Source organism: Octodon degus, unplaced genomic scaffold (assembly GCF_000260255.1).
Source record: "Octodon degus isolate 3935 unplaced genomic scaffold, OctDeg1.0 scaffold00145, whole genome shotgun sequence".
In the NCBI taxonomy this organism is placed as follows: Eukaryota; Metazoa; Chordata; class Mammalia; order Rodentia; family Octodontidae; genus Octodon; species Octodon degus.
In genome coordinates, this window is record NW_004524721.1 from 4,205,747 (window position 1) to 4,222,035 (window position 16,289).

The 16,289-nt window shown below is 39.9% G+C and overlaps 1 protein-coding gene and 2 pseudogenes across 2 annotated transcripts in view; all 3 read right to left on the reverse strand.

The window, feature by feature from the left end:
• Positions 1-16,289, reverse strand: part of Gad2 (glutamate decarboxylase 2) — a 79,713-nt gene that overhangs the window by 25,769 nt on the left and 37,655 nt on the right. The window contains exon 9 of the mRNA XM_004641882.1: positions 1,383-1,437. Coding sequence (XP_004641939.1) covers positions 1,383-1,437 — 55 coding nt within the window. The remainder of the gene's footprint in view (positions 1-1,382; positions 1,438-16,289) is intronic.
• On the reverse strand, positions 4,240-6,148 carry LOC105743634 (annotated as a pseudogene).
• On the reverse strand, positions 13,079-14,097 carry LOC101580556 (annotated as a pseudogene). Its single transcript, XR_192778.1, has one exon. The product of XR_192778.1 is annotated as an RNA-binding protein with serine-rich domain 1 pseudogene (transcript).

The window sequence follows — 16,289 nt, forward strand, 5'->3', positions numbered from 1 at the left end:
CCGTGGCTAAGTAAAGATTGATACATTTGAAAATAGGCAGAAAAATGCCGTAAATAGGATTAGTCTAGTCACTTACTCCATAATGATGGTATCCTGCTGGTTTACAGAACATGATTTTTAGAAGTTGGTCTTTATGTGGCAGCCAAGGCTTATTCTTATGGCTTATGTTATGGAGGAAAAATAATTACACCTAAGTTTACAGTAACAAAATGCATATGTATATTTCTAAAACTGGAACAAAAGAGTATATTCACTAAAAATTAAACAGAATTTTTAAAGTCAAACTTTCTGACTTGCAAACCAGTCAGAGATGGAAATGATTTTCCTGAGCTTTGTGGCAATCTTTGTCAAGTCTTCAGAACGTACTGCTTCTAAAAAAGAGCTCTAAATTGCTGCCTACAAAATTAGATCTATGGAGAATCAATCATCTCAGCATGTGTTCAGGCAGAAAAAACTGGTTCTTTTAAATAACTGTACAATTGTAACTCACATGCTGCATGAATATTCTGGTATTTTCCACCTATGAAATGATCTTCAAATGTGTTTCCTTAGTGTGCACACTCAGCATATTCAAAGGCAAATGCATCAGAAACTGTTACAATATCTCTGCATAAGTCATGTATACAGCAACTTAATCTTTCCTAAAACCTGTATAATTCTTAAATGTTTTCTTTAGAAGCTGTACATAGCAGAAAGAAGCAAATAATTATTGGATACAGAGAATATTTTTTAAAGCTGGGAGATTTGAAGTCACTTTTAAAGTTTTTTATTGTTCAAAGAGAATAAAGAAATAGTAAAACCAATGACAAATGATACAGAATTTCACAAAACAATATAATAGGAATTCAACAATGGTTGTTATATTGTGTGTTGTTATCCTCAAGCTATCTGTGAAGTTTGGATTCTGCTTTGGTGTAGGCCTAAAATGTTCCCTCAAGGTCTGGGACTTTGGAAGATGAGTGGACCATAGGCCACTATACCCATGAGTGCACTAATCCATTGATGAGCTCATGGTTGAATGTGCTGTTGAGCTGTGGGGCCTGGTTAGAAGAGAGCAGACCCTGGGTTGTAACCTAGAAGGGTGTTTTCTTGTCCCTAACTCCCCCTTCCTCTCTCAGCCCCCTCGCTGCCATGGGTGAGCTGTTTTCCCCTGCCAGGCTCTTCTGCTATCGCACGTGATGGACTGCACGCTTCGCAATCATGAGCCAAATAAACCTCTCCTCCTTTAAAGTGTGGGTATTAGCTGTTTTGTTCTAGTAATGAGAAAGCTGAATAATATAGGTTCTTTTTCAAAATAAAACCTAAGTGAGGTCTTTGATTAGAAATGGAAATACAGATCCTTAGTTCGTTATGGGCTAGATAAGATGACTACAAAAACTTACTTTCTGTTTGACTTCAAGGATTCTCCTTTCGAGATCAGATGGGATCATTTTCCCCCTGAAAGGCAAATAGGTACAGCACAGGTTTGTTGGGAATAAGTTACTGTTTCTTTGTACTCTGAAGAGTTCTATGAGCATAAAATCCAATTTTATATGACTAATAATAAAGCTCAGCTAAAACACTTGTTTGGCTCTTTCCAGGAAAAAGTACATTTCTTTCCCTGAATGATGACATGTGGCTCTAATTTCCTGGCATATTTGGGAGGCTTCTGCCCACAGTGTTTTTTTCTTGGTAGAATGGTCATGGTGTCCTTCTACTTAGTACAAAAGCTGATTTTAACTCATGCTCCTAATCCAGCTAAAATAGGCTCTATGTGGAGCAAGACATTTGGCAGTAAAAGAATAATATAGAGAAAACCCATTTTTATTCCAAATTTCTAATGAGTGTGCCCATAATTTTACATATAGATAAAACACCACAAAGAGAAAAGGCATTCTGAAACATCTGAATCAAGTACTAAGTTCCTAAAGCACCTCGTTAGGGCTTGTGCCTTGTTGTTCTTCCAAAGCCTCATGCAGTCACTGGGGCGGCTTCTAGAATGTGTGATTAATTCATGATCCAGTGCTGGGATTATGAGTGAGTGCTACACCTGGCCTGGGGCGGGTACTCTTTGCTCTTTGCTGTTTTGCACCACCATGAGCTGCTGCCCTCTGCCACATGCCACTCTGCCTCAGAGCCAGCTGAGCATGCACTGAAACCTCCACAATCGTGAGCCAAATAAACCTTGCCTTCCTTAATTTTGAGAGTTGGATATTTTGTCCCAGCAATAAGAGAAAAATAACTGAGACACACCTACATTCCAAGTGCTAAGAGCACGAAGTAGACCAAGAATTCATGGTCTCAACTTGTAAACACAGATAGGTATCAGAGAAAGAAACATCATTTTATCCTCAAGTTACTTCTTTCTTAGGGCTGGGGAGATAGCGCAGTAGAATATGTGCTTGCCTGACAAGCGCAGAGTCCTGAGTTCAATCCCCAGTACCGCAAAAGAAAACCTTTCTTAAAGTGAAAACACAGCTAATACTTTCCTTGCTTACTTTTACAACAAGCCAAATGTAGCAGGCAGGAGAGGTAGCTCAGTAGAATAAGCACTTGCCTGGCAGGCACAAGGTCCTGAGTTCAATCACCGGTACCACAAAACAACAACAAAAACAAATGTAGCTGGATGTGTGATGTCACCAGAGTTACTTAACTTCCTATGCGAAATATCTCTGGAAAAAGATAGTATTTACCGAGCTATGAGCACTGAATAAATTAATAAATTCAAAATGATTTGGAAAGTGATAGTTATTTAGTAAGTTTCAATAAATATCAGCTTTAATTGATGAGATTTTTTTATGCAGCATGACATTATCATTTAAAGACTAACAAAAACAAGCAAAGGACAGATCGAGTAGTTACACAGTAGTGCAGTCAGTCAAGTATTTTCTAAGGTTGCTAAATATTTCACTTTGAGATTATTAATCTAAGTTTTATAAAGACAACTTGGAAAACTAAGTGAGAGGTGTTATCACAGTAAGTGGCTGGGAATGCTCCTGGCATTCAGGCAGCAGTGACTGGAGCTTTCATTTTGTCACTAACTCAGTGGCACATTTGTGGATGTTCCTGTGAATCTGGGTATACAGTGAGCAGTGGGTCACGTTGTCACATCTTCTGGTGTTGTTGTCTAAGCTTTTACATACTGAAATGGTATTTTATTACAAATTAATTCTCTAACTTCTCTTCATTTTTAAAATTAATTTGAGCATTAGCATTATATAGTAAGTAGGTAGGCCAGTGATACTTTCTGTCCCTTTCATTTCAGGCCTTTAAAGGAGACGTAACAAAATAGTTGGAATGAAAAGCAGACATTAGACTCCGCGCATAGGAAGCACTGATTCAGGTGTCACTCTTCTCCAAAGCAAAGCAGTCCAATGCAGTTACTTGGGTGATGGCAACGGATTGGCCCAGGAATAGTCTGGCTGGCTGCAATGGGACAGAGGGCATTGTAGGTAGACTGTGGTTTCTGCGGCCGGGAAAAGGAGCCCCAGAAAGCATCTCCTTCCCTTTTCCCCCTACTCTTCACAGCTTGGCCTGTGGGCCTGTCTGAAAGCAGTAAGAGTCAACTTCAGGCAGCATTGGGGCCCTGCTGTCAGCAGATGCTCATTTACAGAGGATAGTCTGGTATTGTGTTCATCTTTTATGTACAGTGTTAAGCACGTTAATATTGCCATAGTTTTTGCTCCAGTGCTGATGGCTAAACCGAGGACCTTCACACTGAGTTACATCCCCAGCCTTCCCTTTTTAAAAGTTTATTTTGTGATGGGCTTTCCCTAAACTACTAAATTGTCCTGGCCTGGCTTGAACTTGTTAGCCTCAGGCTTTAGCCATCTGGAGTCCTGGGACTACAGGCATGTGCTGCCATGCCTGATGCCATAATACTTTTGTAGGAAAACACAACCCTTTTTTTTTTTTTTAAACTTTAAACAAATTTTTATTACACAGTTTGTCACATCATGCTCTTCCCTATTTTGTACACAATTGTTCTTCCACTTCCACAGAAAGGCTGCTCCTGAACTTCACATCTGTGACAGCAAGTACTGCAATCCTGACTGCAACAGAAGAGTAGAAGAAATGCCTCTGAGATTTGAGTTGAAAGAAGTACACTGGTATGTGGCTCTGGCATCCAGTTTCAGGAATGCACAAATGTTTTTGTATGCAAAACTGCACAATAAATTGTCTTAGGCATGGACAGTGATGTGGGAAGCCATTACATAGTGCAACTGAAAGCAACAATGGTGGGTGTGCCGTCTCCTTGCATCAGCCAGCATGCTCTTCTTTTCCTTCCCGTGAATTCTCTGAAGTTACTGGGGAGGATCCTGCATGTCGCTTCCTGGCCAGCTCATGAGTGAGGGCTGAGCATTGTACTAGGCCAGAACATCCACCCATGGCACCCATGGTAGGGTCCTCCTCCTCCTTAGGGATTTCTGTGACCATAACTTCAGCCATTGTCAAAGAAAGGCCACCCCCACAGCATCAGGCGGAGTAGTTTTTTTTGGCAGGAACCTGGGGATTGAACTCAGGCCCTTGCGCTTGCCAGGGAAGCACTTATTCTACTGAGCCATTTACCTGACCCCTCTTTTTTTTTTTTTTCAGGCAGAGTAGTTCTTACCACCTCTGTTGGATTAATAATTCTTTTTCTCTACCATAGTCACAGAGTCTCCAAGCAGAGGGTCATAACCAACTTCAGAGGTTACTATGAAGGATTTTCTCAACTATCAAAGATCCTTCCACAGAAGCATTCTTCACAATGGTCATCACAGGGATTTGCAGTGTTCTTTTAATAACTTCCATCCAAGGTTTTGATCTTCATTAGCAGGAGTTAAGGCATCTAGGGCGGGAGTGCACAGAAGCAGGGAACGGCTGCCGCAGCACAATGCCTTCTTCTGCAGGTGGCCCTGAAGCACTGAGGCCACTGTGACCCTGTCTTTCCTCTTATTCACCTCACCATCACTTGTCCACTAGCTTTCAGCACAGCTGCTCCATCTAAAACATTGCCAGCTGCTCAGTATCTCCTCGTGTTCACCGGTTGTGATTTCAAGTGCTCAGTGATTTCTTTAATATATTTTTCATTTTGTGCTTTATCATCTTTGCCTTTCAAAAGCATGGCATCATCTTTGATCATGAAGACCTCTCCAACTTTTCCTAAGTTGTAGGGCTGAACATCTTCAAGATTTAGGGTCAATCCCTCTTCTCCAACTACCACAGGGAATAGTAGCCATGACTTTCAGCTGGTTCTTCCTGTTGTCATCAAACCCTGGAGCTTTGACTGCAACAACCTGAAGATCAACCATTAGCCTGTTTGAAACCAGGGTACTGAGAGTTTCTGTCTCAATGTCTTCAGCAACTATGACTAAGGGCTCTTGGTAAGCATTGGCAATTTCAAGAGCAGGTACAATGGACTGGATGTGAGAGATTTTCTTCTCATTCAGTAGAACATATGCATCCTGGAATTCACAGTTTTGGCTTTTTGATGTGCTAATAAAGTACAGAGAAATATATCCTTAACCAAACTTCATGCCTTCTATAATTTCCAATTCATCATTCAAGAGTTTTCCATTCTATACTCTGATGACCACTTTCAGGCTAACCGCCCTAGGATCACATGTGATGTTGCCAATTTCTTTGTTTCTACTTGCAGAAATTGCAGCAACCTGAGCAACTTTTTCAGGGGTTATCACAGGATCAGATTGTTTCTTAAATTCAGCAATCACAGCACCAACAGCCCTCATCACACTTCTCCTGATTTCCACAGGATTCACATCTTTGCTGGTCTTCTGGAAGCCTTCCTTGACCATGGAGCATGCCAGGAAATTCATAGTGGTGCCATCCCCCACCCTCTTCTTTGTTTGTGCTGTTGGCAGCATCTTGAACAAGTTCAGCCCAAACATTTTTAGATTTGTCTTTTAACTCAATTGACTTCACAACAGCCACATCATCTTTGGTTACTTTGGGACTTCCCCAATGTAATCTACTCAGTAATCACTGTTCTTCCCTTTGGTCCCACTATAATGGTGACAGCCTGGGCCAGGAGATCGCCACCCTGAAGCATGAGCTCATGGGTGTCCATACTGAATTTCACATCTTTGGCATCTGCCCAAATAAGCTGCAGAGCCAGGACCCAGGACACTAGCCTCACCTAGCAGAACACTGCAGGAAGTCTAAGCATTTCTGCAGGGTAGCAGCGGTGGATATGCACACAGCAAGTGAGGAAGGCTGTTAGCAGCCATCTCAGAACAAAATTAAAAGGACCAAATATATAGTAAATCTATTTAGGAAAAACTGAGTTCTCTCTCTCTCTCTCTCTCTCTCTCTCTCTCTCTCTCTCTCTCTCTCTCTCTCTCTCCCTCCCTCCCTCCCTCCCTTCCTCCCTCAGTTTCTCTCACTCTCTGTGGTACTGGGAATTGAACTCAAGGCCTATGCCTTGAGCTATGTTTCCAATCTTTCCCCTCTTTAAATTTTTGAGACAGGATCTCTGTGAGATGCCCAGGGTGGGCTCAGACTTGTGATCCTCTTGCCTCAGCATGCTAGAGTACTGGGATTACAGGTGTGTACTACCAAGCTCGGTGACTAGATTGTGTTATGATAAGATAACATGCGGCTTTCATGAATCAGAGGTGTCATTCAAGCCTGTGTGGAAAACAGAGATAAACACATGGTCTTTCTAATTTCTGTATCTATGAGTTTGGACAGGAGGGAGGACAAACAATAATTTGGTTGATGGCTTCTGGCAAGAGAGAAGAGATGGGTGTAGAATGAGTCTTTCCTAGGTGCTTTGCCTTCTAAGTCCCTATGTGTTTTGTCCACTGAGGATCTCAGAGCCTGATGTGGGCAGATGGTGGAGAGACATTAGCTGGACATATACAACTACCAGGAAAAATTCAACCAGAGAATATTAATATGTTTGCTTTGTCTTAATATTTGATCTGACAGTGAGTTTGGGGACAAAACTTTCTATCTTTTGATTTTATAATTGACCAAATTATTTTAGAATATTGGTTCTTAAAACTTACTATGCATAGAGGTCACTTAAATGTTTGATTAACAGGCAGATTCTGGGCCTCATTCTTAGGGATTTTGATTCATAGGTCAGTGTAGGGTTGATGAATTAATTCATTGCATCAACATTTACTCAACACTTAATTGTGTGCCAACATTGTTTGGGATCAAGTGTGCCAGGGTAGGCAGAATAGTCTTGACTCTCTAGGATTTCTTATATGGGAGACAAACAATAAACTAATTAGTGGTCAAAAATGCATGAGTATCTTTATTTCTAGCAAACACTTAGGTGATTCTAATACAGTAGACCCAGGTCCACATGTTGAGAACCACTGCTTTCTAAATGGAATTTTTAGCTAGCACGGGAGATATTTAAAGAACCATGTGACATAGTAGCTAAGTACTTTGCATATGCCCCATGGTTTGGAGCCCTCATGGTCACAGAGCACGGAGCAGAAGGAGCTCCAGATGTAGTGCTGTTCATCCCCCGCTTGCCCATATGTCATGTGGGGTGAGAGAACCCTGGGTGACAACCAGCAGGCTGCTCTGAGGATTAGATGCTGTCTGGCTAGACCTGGCTTTTCCAAGCAAGTACTTCTCACTGCATAGGAGGCTGTGGGTGGCAGCTGATGCATCTTCTACCTCTGGCCTAAAAGCATTTCTGTAGGACGAGTGTCCATTTTTAATATGTATGCATCCAGTCTTTCTCATGATTTATAATACTGCTCTCAGTCATTAGTGCTCAGGGAAATTAGTTGTTAGCCCAAATGAGGGCTGTTGACCTGGAGAGTGCTTTGGACAAAGTGATTCTGCATTGAGATCTTGGTTAGCCACAGCTTTTAAAACATCATGGGGTGCTACAGGGTCAGAACATTCCATAAAGTAGCCAAGACAAAAATCCCAGGTAGTATGCCAGGTAGAACTATCAACAGGAAAGATTTTCTTGTGGGAAGAAAGACACAAGAACTTCCAGGATGAGCTGTGAGTTTAGATTCAGGACTATATTCTTATGGTTGCAAAGAAAAGAACTTTCTATCTTAGAAGCAGCATGTTCCAGGAGACTGCATGAAGGTATGATTTCCACAGTCACATGGACAGTGCTTGAGTCCATGCTTGGCCCTTCTGAAGCTACAAACATTTTACTAGACTTAAGTCCGTGGGGTTTGGTTCTATTCACAGAAATGTGTGTGCAAAGAAGAGAGTGAGCATTACATATTCTTGTTAAAAATGAGCTAATGACTTTATCAGACCCAAAAGCTACAACTCTTGTTGCATAGGTCCTGTTTTACCTTGGTCTTAACCATCCAGCAGAAAAGTATAAAAACAAAATATAAGAAGTAAAGCCATGTTGTTATGTTGAACTGTAGGGGACTCAGGTCAACAATTTCTGACATTGCCAGTCAAGCGGAAGACCCAACACTATTATAGACCACTGGACTCCTTTAGAATATTTTGCTGAGTTTATACACCTATAATATTCAAAGAAGGGAACTTAACCAAAAAAGGGTATACAGATGAATGTCCATTTTGTATCTGTATATTTAAATTGGTTAGGATAGATATATAGTTGCATTCTCTTAATGAATAGAGGGATTTGTTCTAATGGTGTTTGTAAATAGGATATCATGTCCGCATCTTGTACAGCAATTAACCACTAGGAAGAATGTATGCATGTGTTAATTATTGAAACTGTCCTACCAATTTGATTTGAAACTGTCTCATTGCTATTTGTTTCTCAATAAAATTATGGAAAAAAAATTTAAAAATGAGCTAATGTTACCCTCTGGACAACAATGGTCATATATGGGCTGCTGTTGTCAATACCAACTCCAGGGCAGCAATAGTGAGTAGCCAGTTTTACAAGAGATCATTATGCAATGCCTAATACATGATCCCTATCATCCTGCTGACACTCTGAGTGTTATCACTGTGCTTACCTGGTGGATGAGGAAACTCAGAGTGAAGGAGGAAAGAGGGAGTTGAATGTGGCTAAAGACTTGGAATATGAAATTAAAGAACTGAGTACCTGACCCAGGTTCAGTACTAATGTGGATTAGAAGATTTTAAAGTTCTTTTTATTAACATATGAAATGATAATAGTATTCATGAAGTTTGTAAGAAGTTAAAATAGGATGTAGCATAAAGCTCTGCCTAAACCAGGCTTGGTGGTGCACACCTGTCATCCTAGCACTGTCAGAGGCAAGGCAGGACTGTAAGTCAGAGCTCAGCGCAGGTCTTGGCTCTCTCAAAATAGAAAGTAAAAAAGGGGGCAGGATGTGGCTGGCGACATAGCTCGGAGTGAAGCCTGGGACTTAATCCCCATTACCACAAACCCCCAAAACACTGCTCAGCATATAGGCACATTATTCTCACTATTCTCATTTTTATTGTTAGCAACAGTACTAACATTACGGCCTGAAGAATATCATAAAGCTAACAGGAAGCAGATTTCAAATCTTGAACTGTCTGATATCAAAACTCAGAGATTCTTAGTCCTATACAAACACCTTGTCTAAGAAGAAAGTTTTTAGTTTGAATTCTAGAGCTGGTTTTGTGAAAGTTACTTGAAATCAGTAGCTCCTTAACTGATGTTAGCACTGGCTAGCAACACAAGGAAAGCATGCAATCTCATCCTATAACATACTGCTTTATCATTTTTTGATACTGTTGTTCTTACCATCATAACACTCAAATGCTACAAGAGTAACAGTAACCTGCTGATCTTTTTCCCCACTTCTTTTTGCTTTTAAACTACTCAGTGCTAAGCAAAACTATGTCTCTAACAAGATAGCAATGTAAGAAGAGCAAGAGGAGTTCATGGACTCAAGTGAATTTTCAAATTTCCCAGAATATGCTCTGACTAGAGAAATAGCACAGACTGATAAGAAAAAAAAATTTGAAGATGAATTGCAGAGTAGCAGTAAAATTTATCAGAGATTCCCTGGGGAAAGAGCTCCTATAAATTTACATGTCTACTGAGAACATGGTCTGTCCTAGGAAAAAGTAAATAAACAGAGAATTTAATAAGTGCTTATTAAGTAAAACACATAAGACACACAAGCTTAAATATTGTATGGTTTCTCTTATATGAGAAATGCAAAAAAAAAAAGAGCAAAATGAAAGATAGATAACAAGTAGGGAGATCATTCTCATATGGAAGGGGATCAAGAGACAAGGTGGGAGAGGAGGGGGAAGGGAGGGGAAAAGGAATCAAAGTGAGCTTTGTGGGTGTACCAAGTCCACATGAGGAACATAAGCAGCATGGGCCACAAACACGTACTAGTGAATGAATGCATTCCAGAAGCAACCCCTCTGAAGAGTTTTACCATACTTACAGTGTGCTTTCTTGGTTCCTTTAATATATAGCTCAATGTGGAAAAAAAATTAACTGCAATAATTATCCATAGTTTTCTATTTTAAGGTTTGATTTCCAATATGCACAGTAGAATTGCTTAGCATTGTGATCAGGTTATGCGATCAAGGTATTTTTAGTGATTGCTATATATAGTTCTAGTATAATTTATTATTATTTTTTTACTTCTTCCAAAGTGTTTGCTTGCCTTTACTCACTGCATGTGACAAGTGACATGCATTGGAGTTCAGTCTTGGTGTGGTAAGGAGCTACCATCCTTTTTTTTTTTTTTTTTTCATGAAACTGCCTTATTTTATTAGTGGGGTCCTAGTACTAGAGCTAACAACACTGAGGGAAAATGTTCGTGTGGGCAGGAAGATGGGTTGAGCTTAGATCACTTCTCCAAAGTACTGTCTCTCATCCATGAAAGTGTTTTTGGAGAACAGGAAAAAGACAGTGATAGCTTAGTGGATTAAAGTGCCTGCAAGCAGGTGCAGAGGCTGGGGGTTCAATCCCAGGGCCTGCTGTGCTGGCCCCACACCCGGGGTGCACTGAGACAGCACTTGAGACTGGGCATGGTGGCCTATGCCTGTAATCCCAGCTCTTGGGAGGCTGTAAAAAGGCAGATCACTACAAGTCCCATCTAGTAGTGAGACCCTGAACACCCTGTAGACCCTTCCCTAAAATACAAAGAAAAAAATGTGATACGAATTTAACTTTCTGTTTGAGAAACCATACTTGGCTATTCTAAATTTCTTTTTTCTTTTGATTTTTATGGAAAAGTAAAACAATGTTTCATAATCAAATAATAGGAGAGTAACAACAATTATCACCCTATGTATCATTATCATCAAAGTAGTTACTCGGTGCAAGATATAAACCAAAAAGATTCTCACAGAAAAGAAATAGGCAATAATGCACACCTTTTTCAGTGAAATAAGGTAACTATTATTACAAACGAAACAAATTAGCATATAGGTTGAAATATTTTTAAGACAGTGTAATATGCAATTTGGGGAAGTATTTGAGCTTCTCCCCACTTCCTACTTATCTCTCTTCTAAATAACTTTTGAGGCCAGGAGAAACAAAAAATGACAATTGTAAAACATTAAAAATTAATGATGAGGGCCAGGGAGATGGCTCAGTGGAATAAGCGCTTCTCTGGCAAACGCAAGGGTCTGAGTTCAATCCCCGGTTCCACCAAAAAAAAAAAAAAAAAAAGAATGATGTGAAGATACTACATATAAAAACATGAAAAGCATCCAAAAATATTTTCAGGGGAAAATGTATCTCTAAATGCTTTTGAAATTAAACAGAAAATAAAAATAACTAAGGTTTAATCAAAGAAGCTAAGGAAACAATATAAAACAATGTAGGCTGAGAGAAGGAATGAACTTTTTCAGCAAATTAGAAAACTTAATAAAGTAAAATTAAATGCTAAATTAAAAATCTGAGATGCTAGAAAGATCAATGGGCACACAAACACCTGATTAGTCTAATGAAAAGAGAGAAAATGAGTGATTTAAAATATGGAGAGATGTTATAGATAAATAAATCTTAATATTATAAGAGAATTTTAGCTAAAAATTTATGCCAATCTTATAAATTTTGAGGAGATATGTAATTTTTATCAGGAAAATATAAATTACAAGAATTGATTCAAAAATACCAAAAATTTGAGACTGGGTATGGTGGTGCATACCTGTAATCCTAGCTTTGGGGCGGCTGAAAACAGGAGGACCACTAAGTCCAAGCTGTGCAGTGAGACCTTGTACCAAATACCTTAAATTAAACAAAACAAAACAAACCCCAAAACAAAACAAACAAACAAAAAAAACTACCAGGAAGTAAATGGGAGAAATTTTGCCAAGAAACAAACAAAATCTACCATTAAAACTGTAAGGCTCATATGTTTAAGTAGTGAATTTTAATAAGTCTACTACTGTGAGACAATGTGTTTTAAGCTTGACAATAAGAAGCCGCAGAATTTATTTTTTTAAATTTTCACATTCTAATTCTAGGTTTATTCAATTCCTTTACTCTATATGACAAAGTACAAACACAATCTTATCTAAAATACTATGAAGCTACAAAACTCAAGTTTTATAGCACTGACTATACAATAAAAGTCACAAAAAGCAATATACATGTTGCAAGATAACCTGCAAGATCATCATTGAATAGCAGGTGAAGCGGGGGTGGCTCATGATGATCTGCAAAGCTGGTCCTCAAACTGCTCCTCAACATTTCAGAGTAAAGGAGACAAATGGGGTAGGGATGGAGGTGAGAATATGAAAAGACAGAACCATTTATGGCAACTAAAAGGGAGGGTGTTCTCTCTCTGGGTATTTGATCCTAGGTGCTGGAGGACTCAAGCAGGAACCAAAGGGTCAGGCCTAGTGAGATGGGAGATTGGTCCCCAAGGTGTGGCCAGACTGCAAACAGTCCCAAAATCATCTGGAAAGGATGGGGCACTCTGCCACCTGGAGGCTTGCTCATTCCTACAGGACCTGCCACTGAACAGACTCTCAGAAGATGGGTGGGAATGGGTGGACTTCCTAGACAGAAACTGTGGGGTGCTTTTATGGCCACAGACCTAAACCAACAGCACTTCTGCAGCCAGAACCCGCCTTAAGACCAAGTGTTTCCATTGCTGCCCTTGAAGTCTGCCCGAGTTAGGGATCCACTTTAGGCTATAGAAGTGACAAAACTGAGCTGAGTGAGATATAAGTTACAGGGATGAGCGTCTTACTGGGAAGAATTGGAGCTAGAGCAGCTCCTCTGGTGGCAGCGGCCAGGAGAACGGGGGCCGCCTGCGTACAGGGGACCTGCATCTTGGGGAGCATGACCCTCTCCTCATCTGTGGGGGTGACCTGCGCCACATAAGAGGTGGTGGCAGCATTCTCCTGGGAGGGCTGAACCATCAGGGCAGTGGCCTAGGCCGGGGAGCCAGCACAACAATAGCAGGGATCTCCCGATCAAGTTGTCCTCCATCCATTTGCTTCAGTGCTTTCTCAGCTTCGTCTGGATTCTCAAACCCCACATATGCATAGCCTTTGGATAGATGAAGATGCAACTTTTCTACAGGCATTTCAATCATTTAATCTTCCCATAGGTGGACAATATCTCCATGATGTGGTCCTTAGTCACATTCCCGGTAAGCCTCCCAATGTGCACTGAGGTGGGTTTAGGGGAAGGGCTTCGCCTTTTCCTCTTTTCTATCTCTTTAGGTGGTTTGGATTTGGAGGGGGAGCGCCGCCTTGTCATGTGTGCACCGAGAAGGGCCTGGAGAACCACAGCAGCTGCTGGAGCTGGAACTTCGAGGTGCACTGGAGCTTCCAGAATGGCTGGATGCCAAGAGGAACTGGGGCCGGTGCTCGAGCCTGCGCTGGTACTAGAGCCTGAGCTAGAAGTCGAGCTTGACCGAAACCTGGTGCTGCTGCTTCCGCTGGAAGCACTGCGCCTCCTCTGGGTCTTATCCCTGCCGCAGTCCTTCTCACGAGACTCCTTGGTGGCCCCTTTGTCTTTAGAGCCATCTTTGGACTTCTCATCAGAGCGGTCCTTTCGTTTGGTAGGAGAAGGAGCCCTAGTGCTGGACTTTTTAGTATTTTCTTTGACTCCTAGCAAGCCCTTCTTTTTCACTCCTGATAAATCCATTCTCTCCTTCTGAGGTGTCCAAAGCAGCAACGCTGGCCTCACTTATCTGAAATCTCACTTCTAACTTGAGTCTGAGAACCGATCCCTAATCGATTGCAATTTATGCCAAAGAGCAGCTGCTCTCCAGGCAGTCTGGTGTGGCGGCCTCGGTCTCTGCCCCGAGTGGAGAGAAGGAGGATGCCACGCCCCCGGCGGCCCCCAATTCAGAATTTACTTTTTGAAGTTAGATGACTTAGAAAGCAAAATCTATCAAATATATCCCAGTAAAACCTATAAATATATCTTACAAATATAGCTTCTGAATTTTATATTAGAAAATATAATCCAGAAGGAAATTAAAAGATAAACATAGAATTTGATGCCAGAATGAAAAGTGGGGGCTGGAGAGATAGCTCGGCAGTCCAAGCGCCTGCCAGGCAAGCACAAAGATCCAAGTAGGACCTCTTGTACTGCATGCCATGCTGGCTGGTCACCAAAACTGGGCGTAATGGTGCACACTGGTAATCCCAGTGATGGGGAGGCTGAAACAGGAAGATCACTATGAGTTTGAACTGGGTGGTGAGACCTTGTACCAAATAAATAAATAAGCAAATTAATTAATTAATTAAAAGAATGACTATGTACAAACTATTAGTAAATCTTTTTTTCAGCAATTCATTCAATAGATCAGAGTGAGAAAGTCAGAGTGTTATCTCGATTTATTAAAAAAAAAGATTTCATGACAGTTATCATCCATACCAGAAGAAAAAGAAGGGATAAAGGAAAAGATGGCAAAACAAAGAAAGGCAGAAAAGAAAAAGAAGAAACAGCTCTTCTATAAAATAAGAAAAAGTGAGCAATTTTTTAACACAATTAAGTCATTTCAGAACATGAGCCAACATCATATCTAAGTGCAAAATCCTAGGTTTATAATTAAACTTAGGAATTTCTTTAAAATACAGAAAACCAAATATTAATGGGTAGTGATATTGAATCAGAAGTAAAAAAAAAAAAAACCTAAAAAAAGAGCCCCTTTCATAAAAAAAAAAAACAAACAAACAAACAAACAAAAAAAAAAAACAGGAATGAATTAGGGAGAAATGCTTCCCTTTCAATTTTATTACTGATTTCAAGGAGCATTCACATCAAATCTTCCCTAAATTTCTTGGAGAATTCAGCTGTGAATCCATCAGAACCTGGGCTTTTCTTTGTTGGTAAGTATTACTCTGTTATGAAAACCAGAGAAAGACCTAATCAGAAAAGAATACTACAATCTCCCTAATCTCCCTAACAAACATAGACACAAAAATCTTCAGTAGAAAACAAGCAAACAGAATGCAGAAAATAATCTAGAACATTATACAGTATGGCCAAATAGGGTTCATCCCAGGGATGAAGGAATGGTTTAACATATGTAAATCAATACATGTAATACATTGTATTAACAGAGCCAAAGACAAAAAATGCATGCTCATCTCAATCGATTTAAAAAAAAATAGCATTTGACAATGTCCAACATAGACAATCATGATAAACACCCTACAGAAAATCAGAGTAGAAGGTCTTTACTTCAACTGGATAAAATCCATCTATGACAAACCAATAGCCACCATCATACTAAATGGACAAAAAATGAAAGCTTTCACTTCAAAATCAGGGACAAGACAAGGATGTTTACTATAATCACACCTTTTCAATATAGTTCTGGAAACATTAGCCAGAGTAAGTAGACAAGAGAGAAAATAAAGGAATAAGGATAGCAAAGGAAAAAATAATTATCATTATTCACAGATGACATGAAGGTATCTACATACAAGGTTCCAAAAACTCCACCAGAACACTTCTAGTGCTTTAATAATGAAATTCAGTAGCATTGCTGGATACAAAGTTAACACTCAAAGATCGATAGTCTTACTGTACACAAATAACAAACTCACTGATAGAGAAATTAGGAAATCCAGACCCTTCACAATAGCATTCAAAAAGTGAAATACTTAGGAATCAATCTAACAAAGAAAGTTAAAGATCTATACAGTGAAAATTACAGTATTCTGAAAAAGACATGAAACAGAATTTCAGAAAATGGAAAGATATTTCTTTCTCATAGATAGAAAAAAAAAAACAACATTGGAAAAATGTTGATACTCCCAAAATTGTTAAGCAGATTCAATTCAATTGTGATTAAAATAACATTAGTATACCTCATGTATCTAGAGAAGACATTCCTAAAATTCATCTGGAACCAGAAGAGACCTAGGATAGCAAAAGCAATCCTGGGCAACAATGGAAAGACAGGAGGTAATACAATCTCTGACTTGAAATT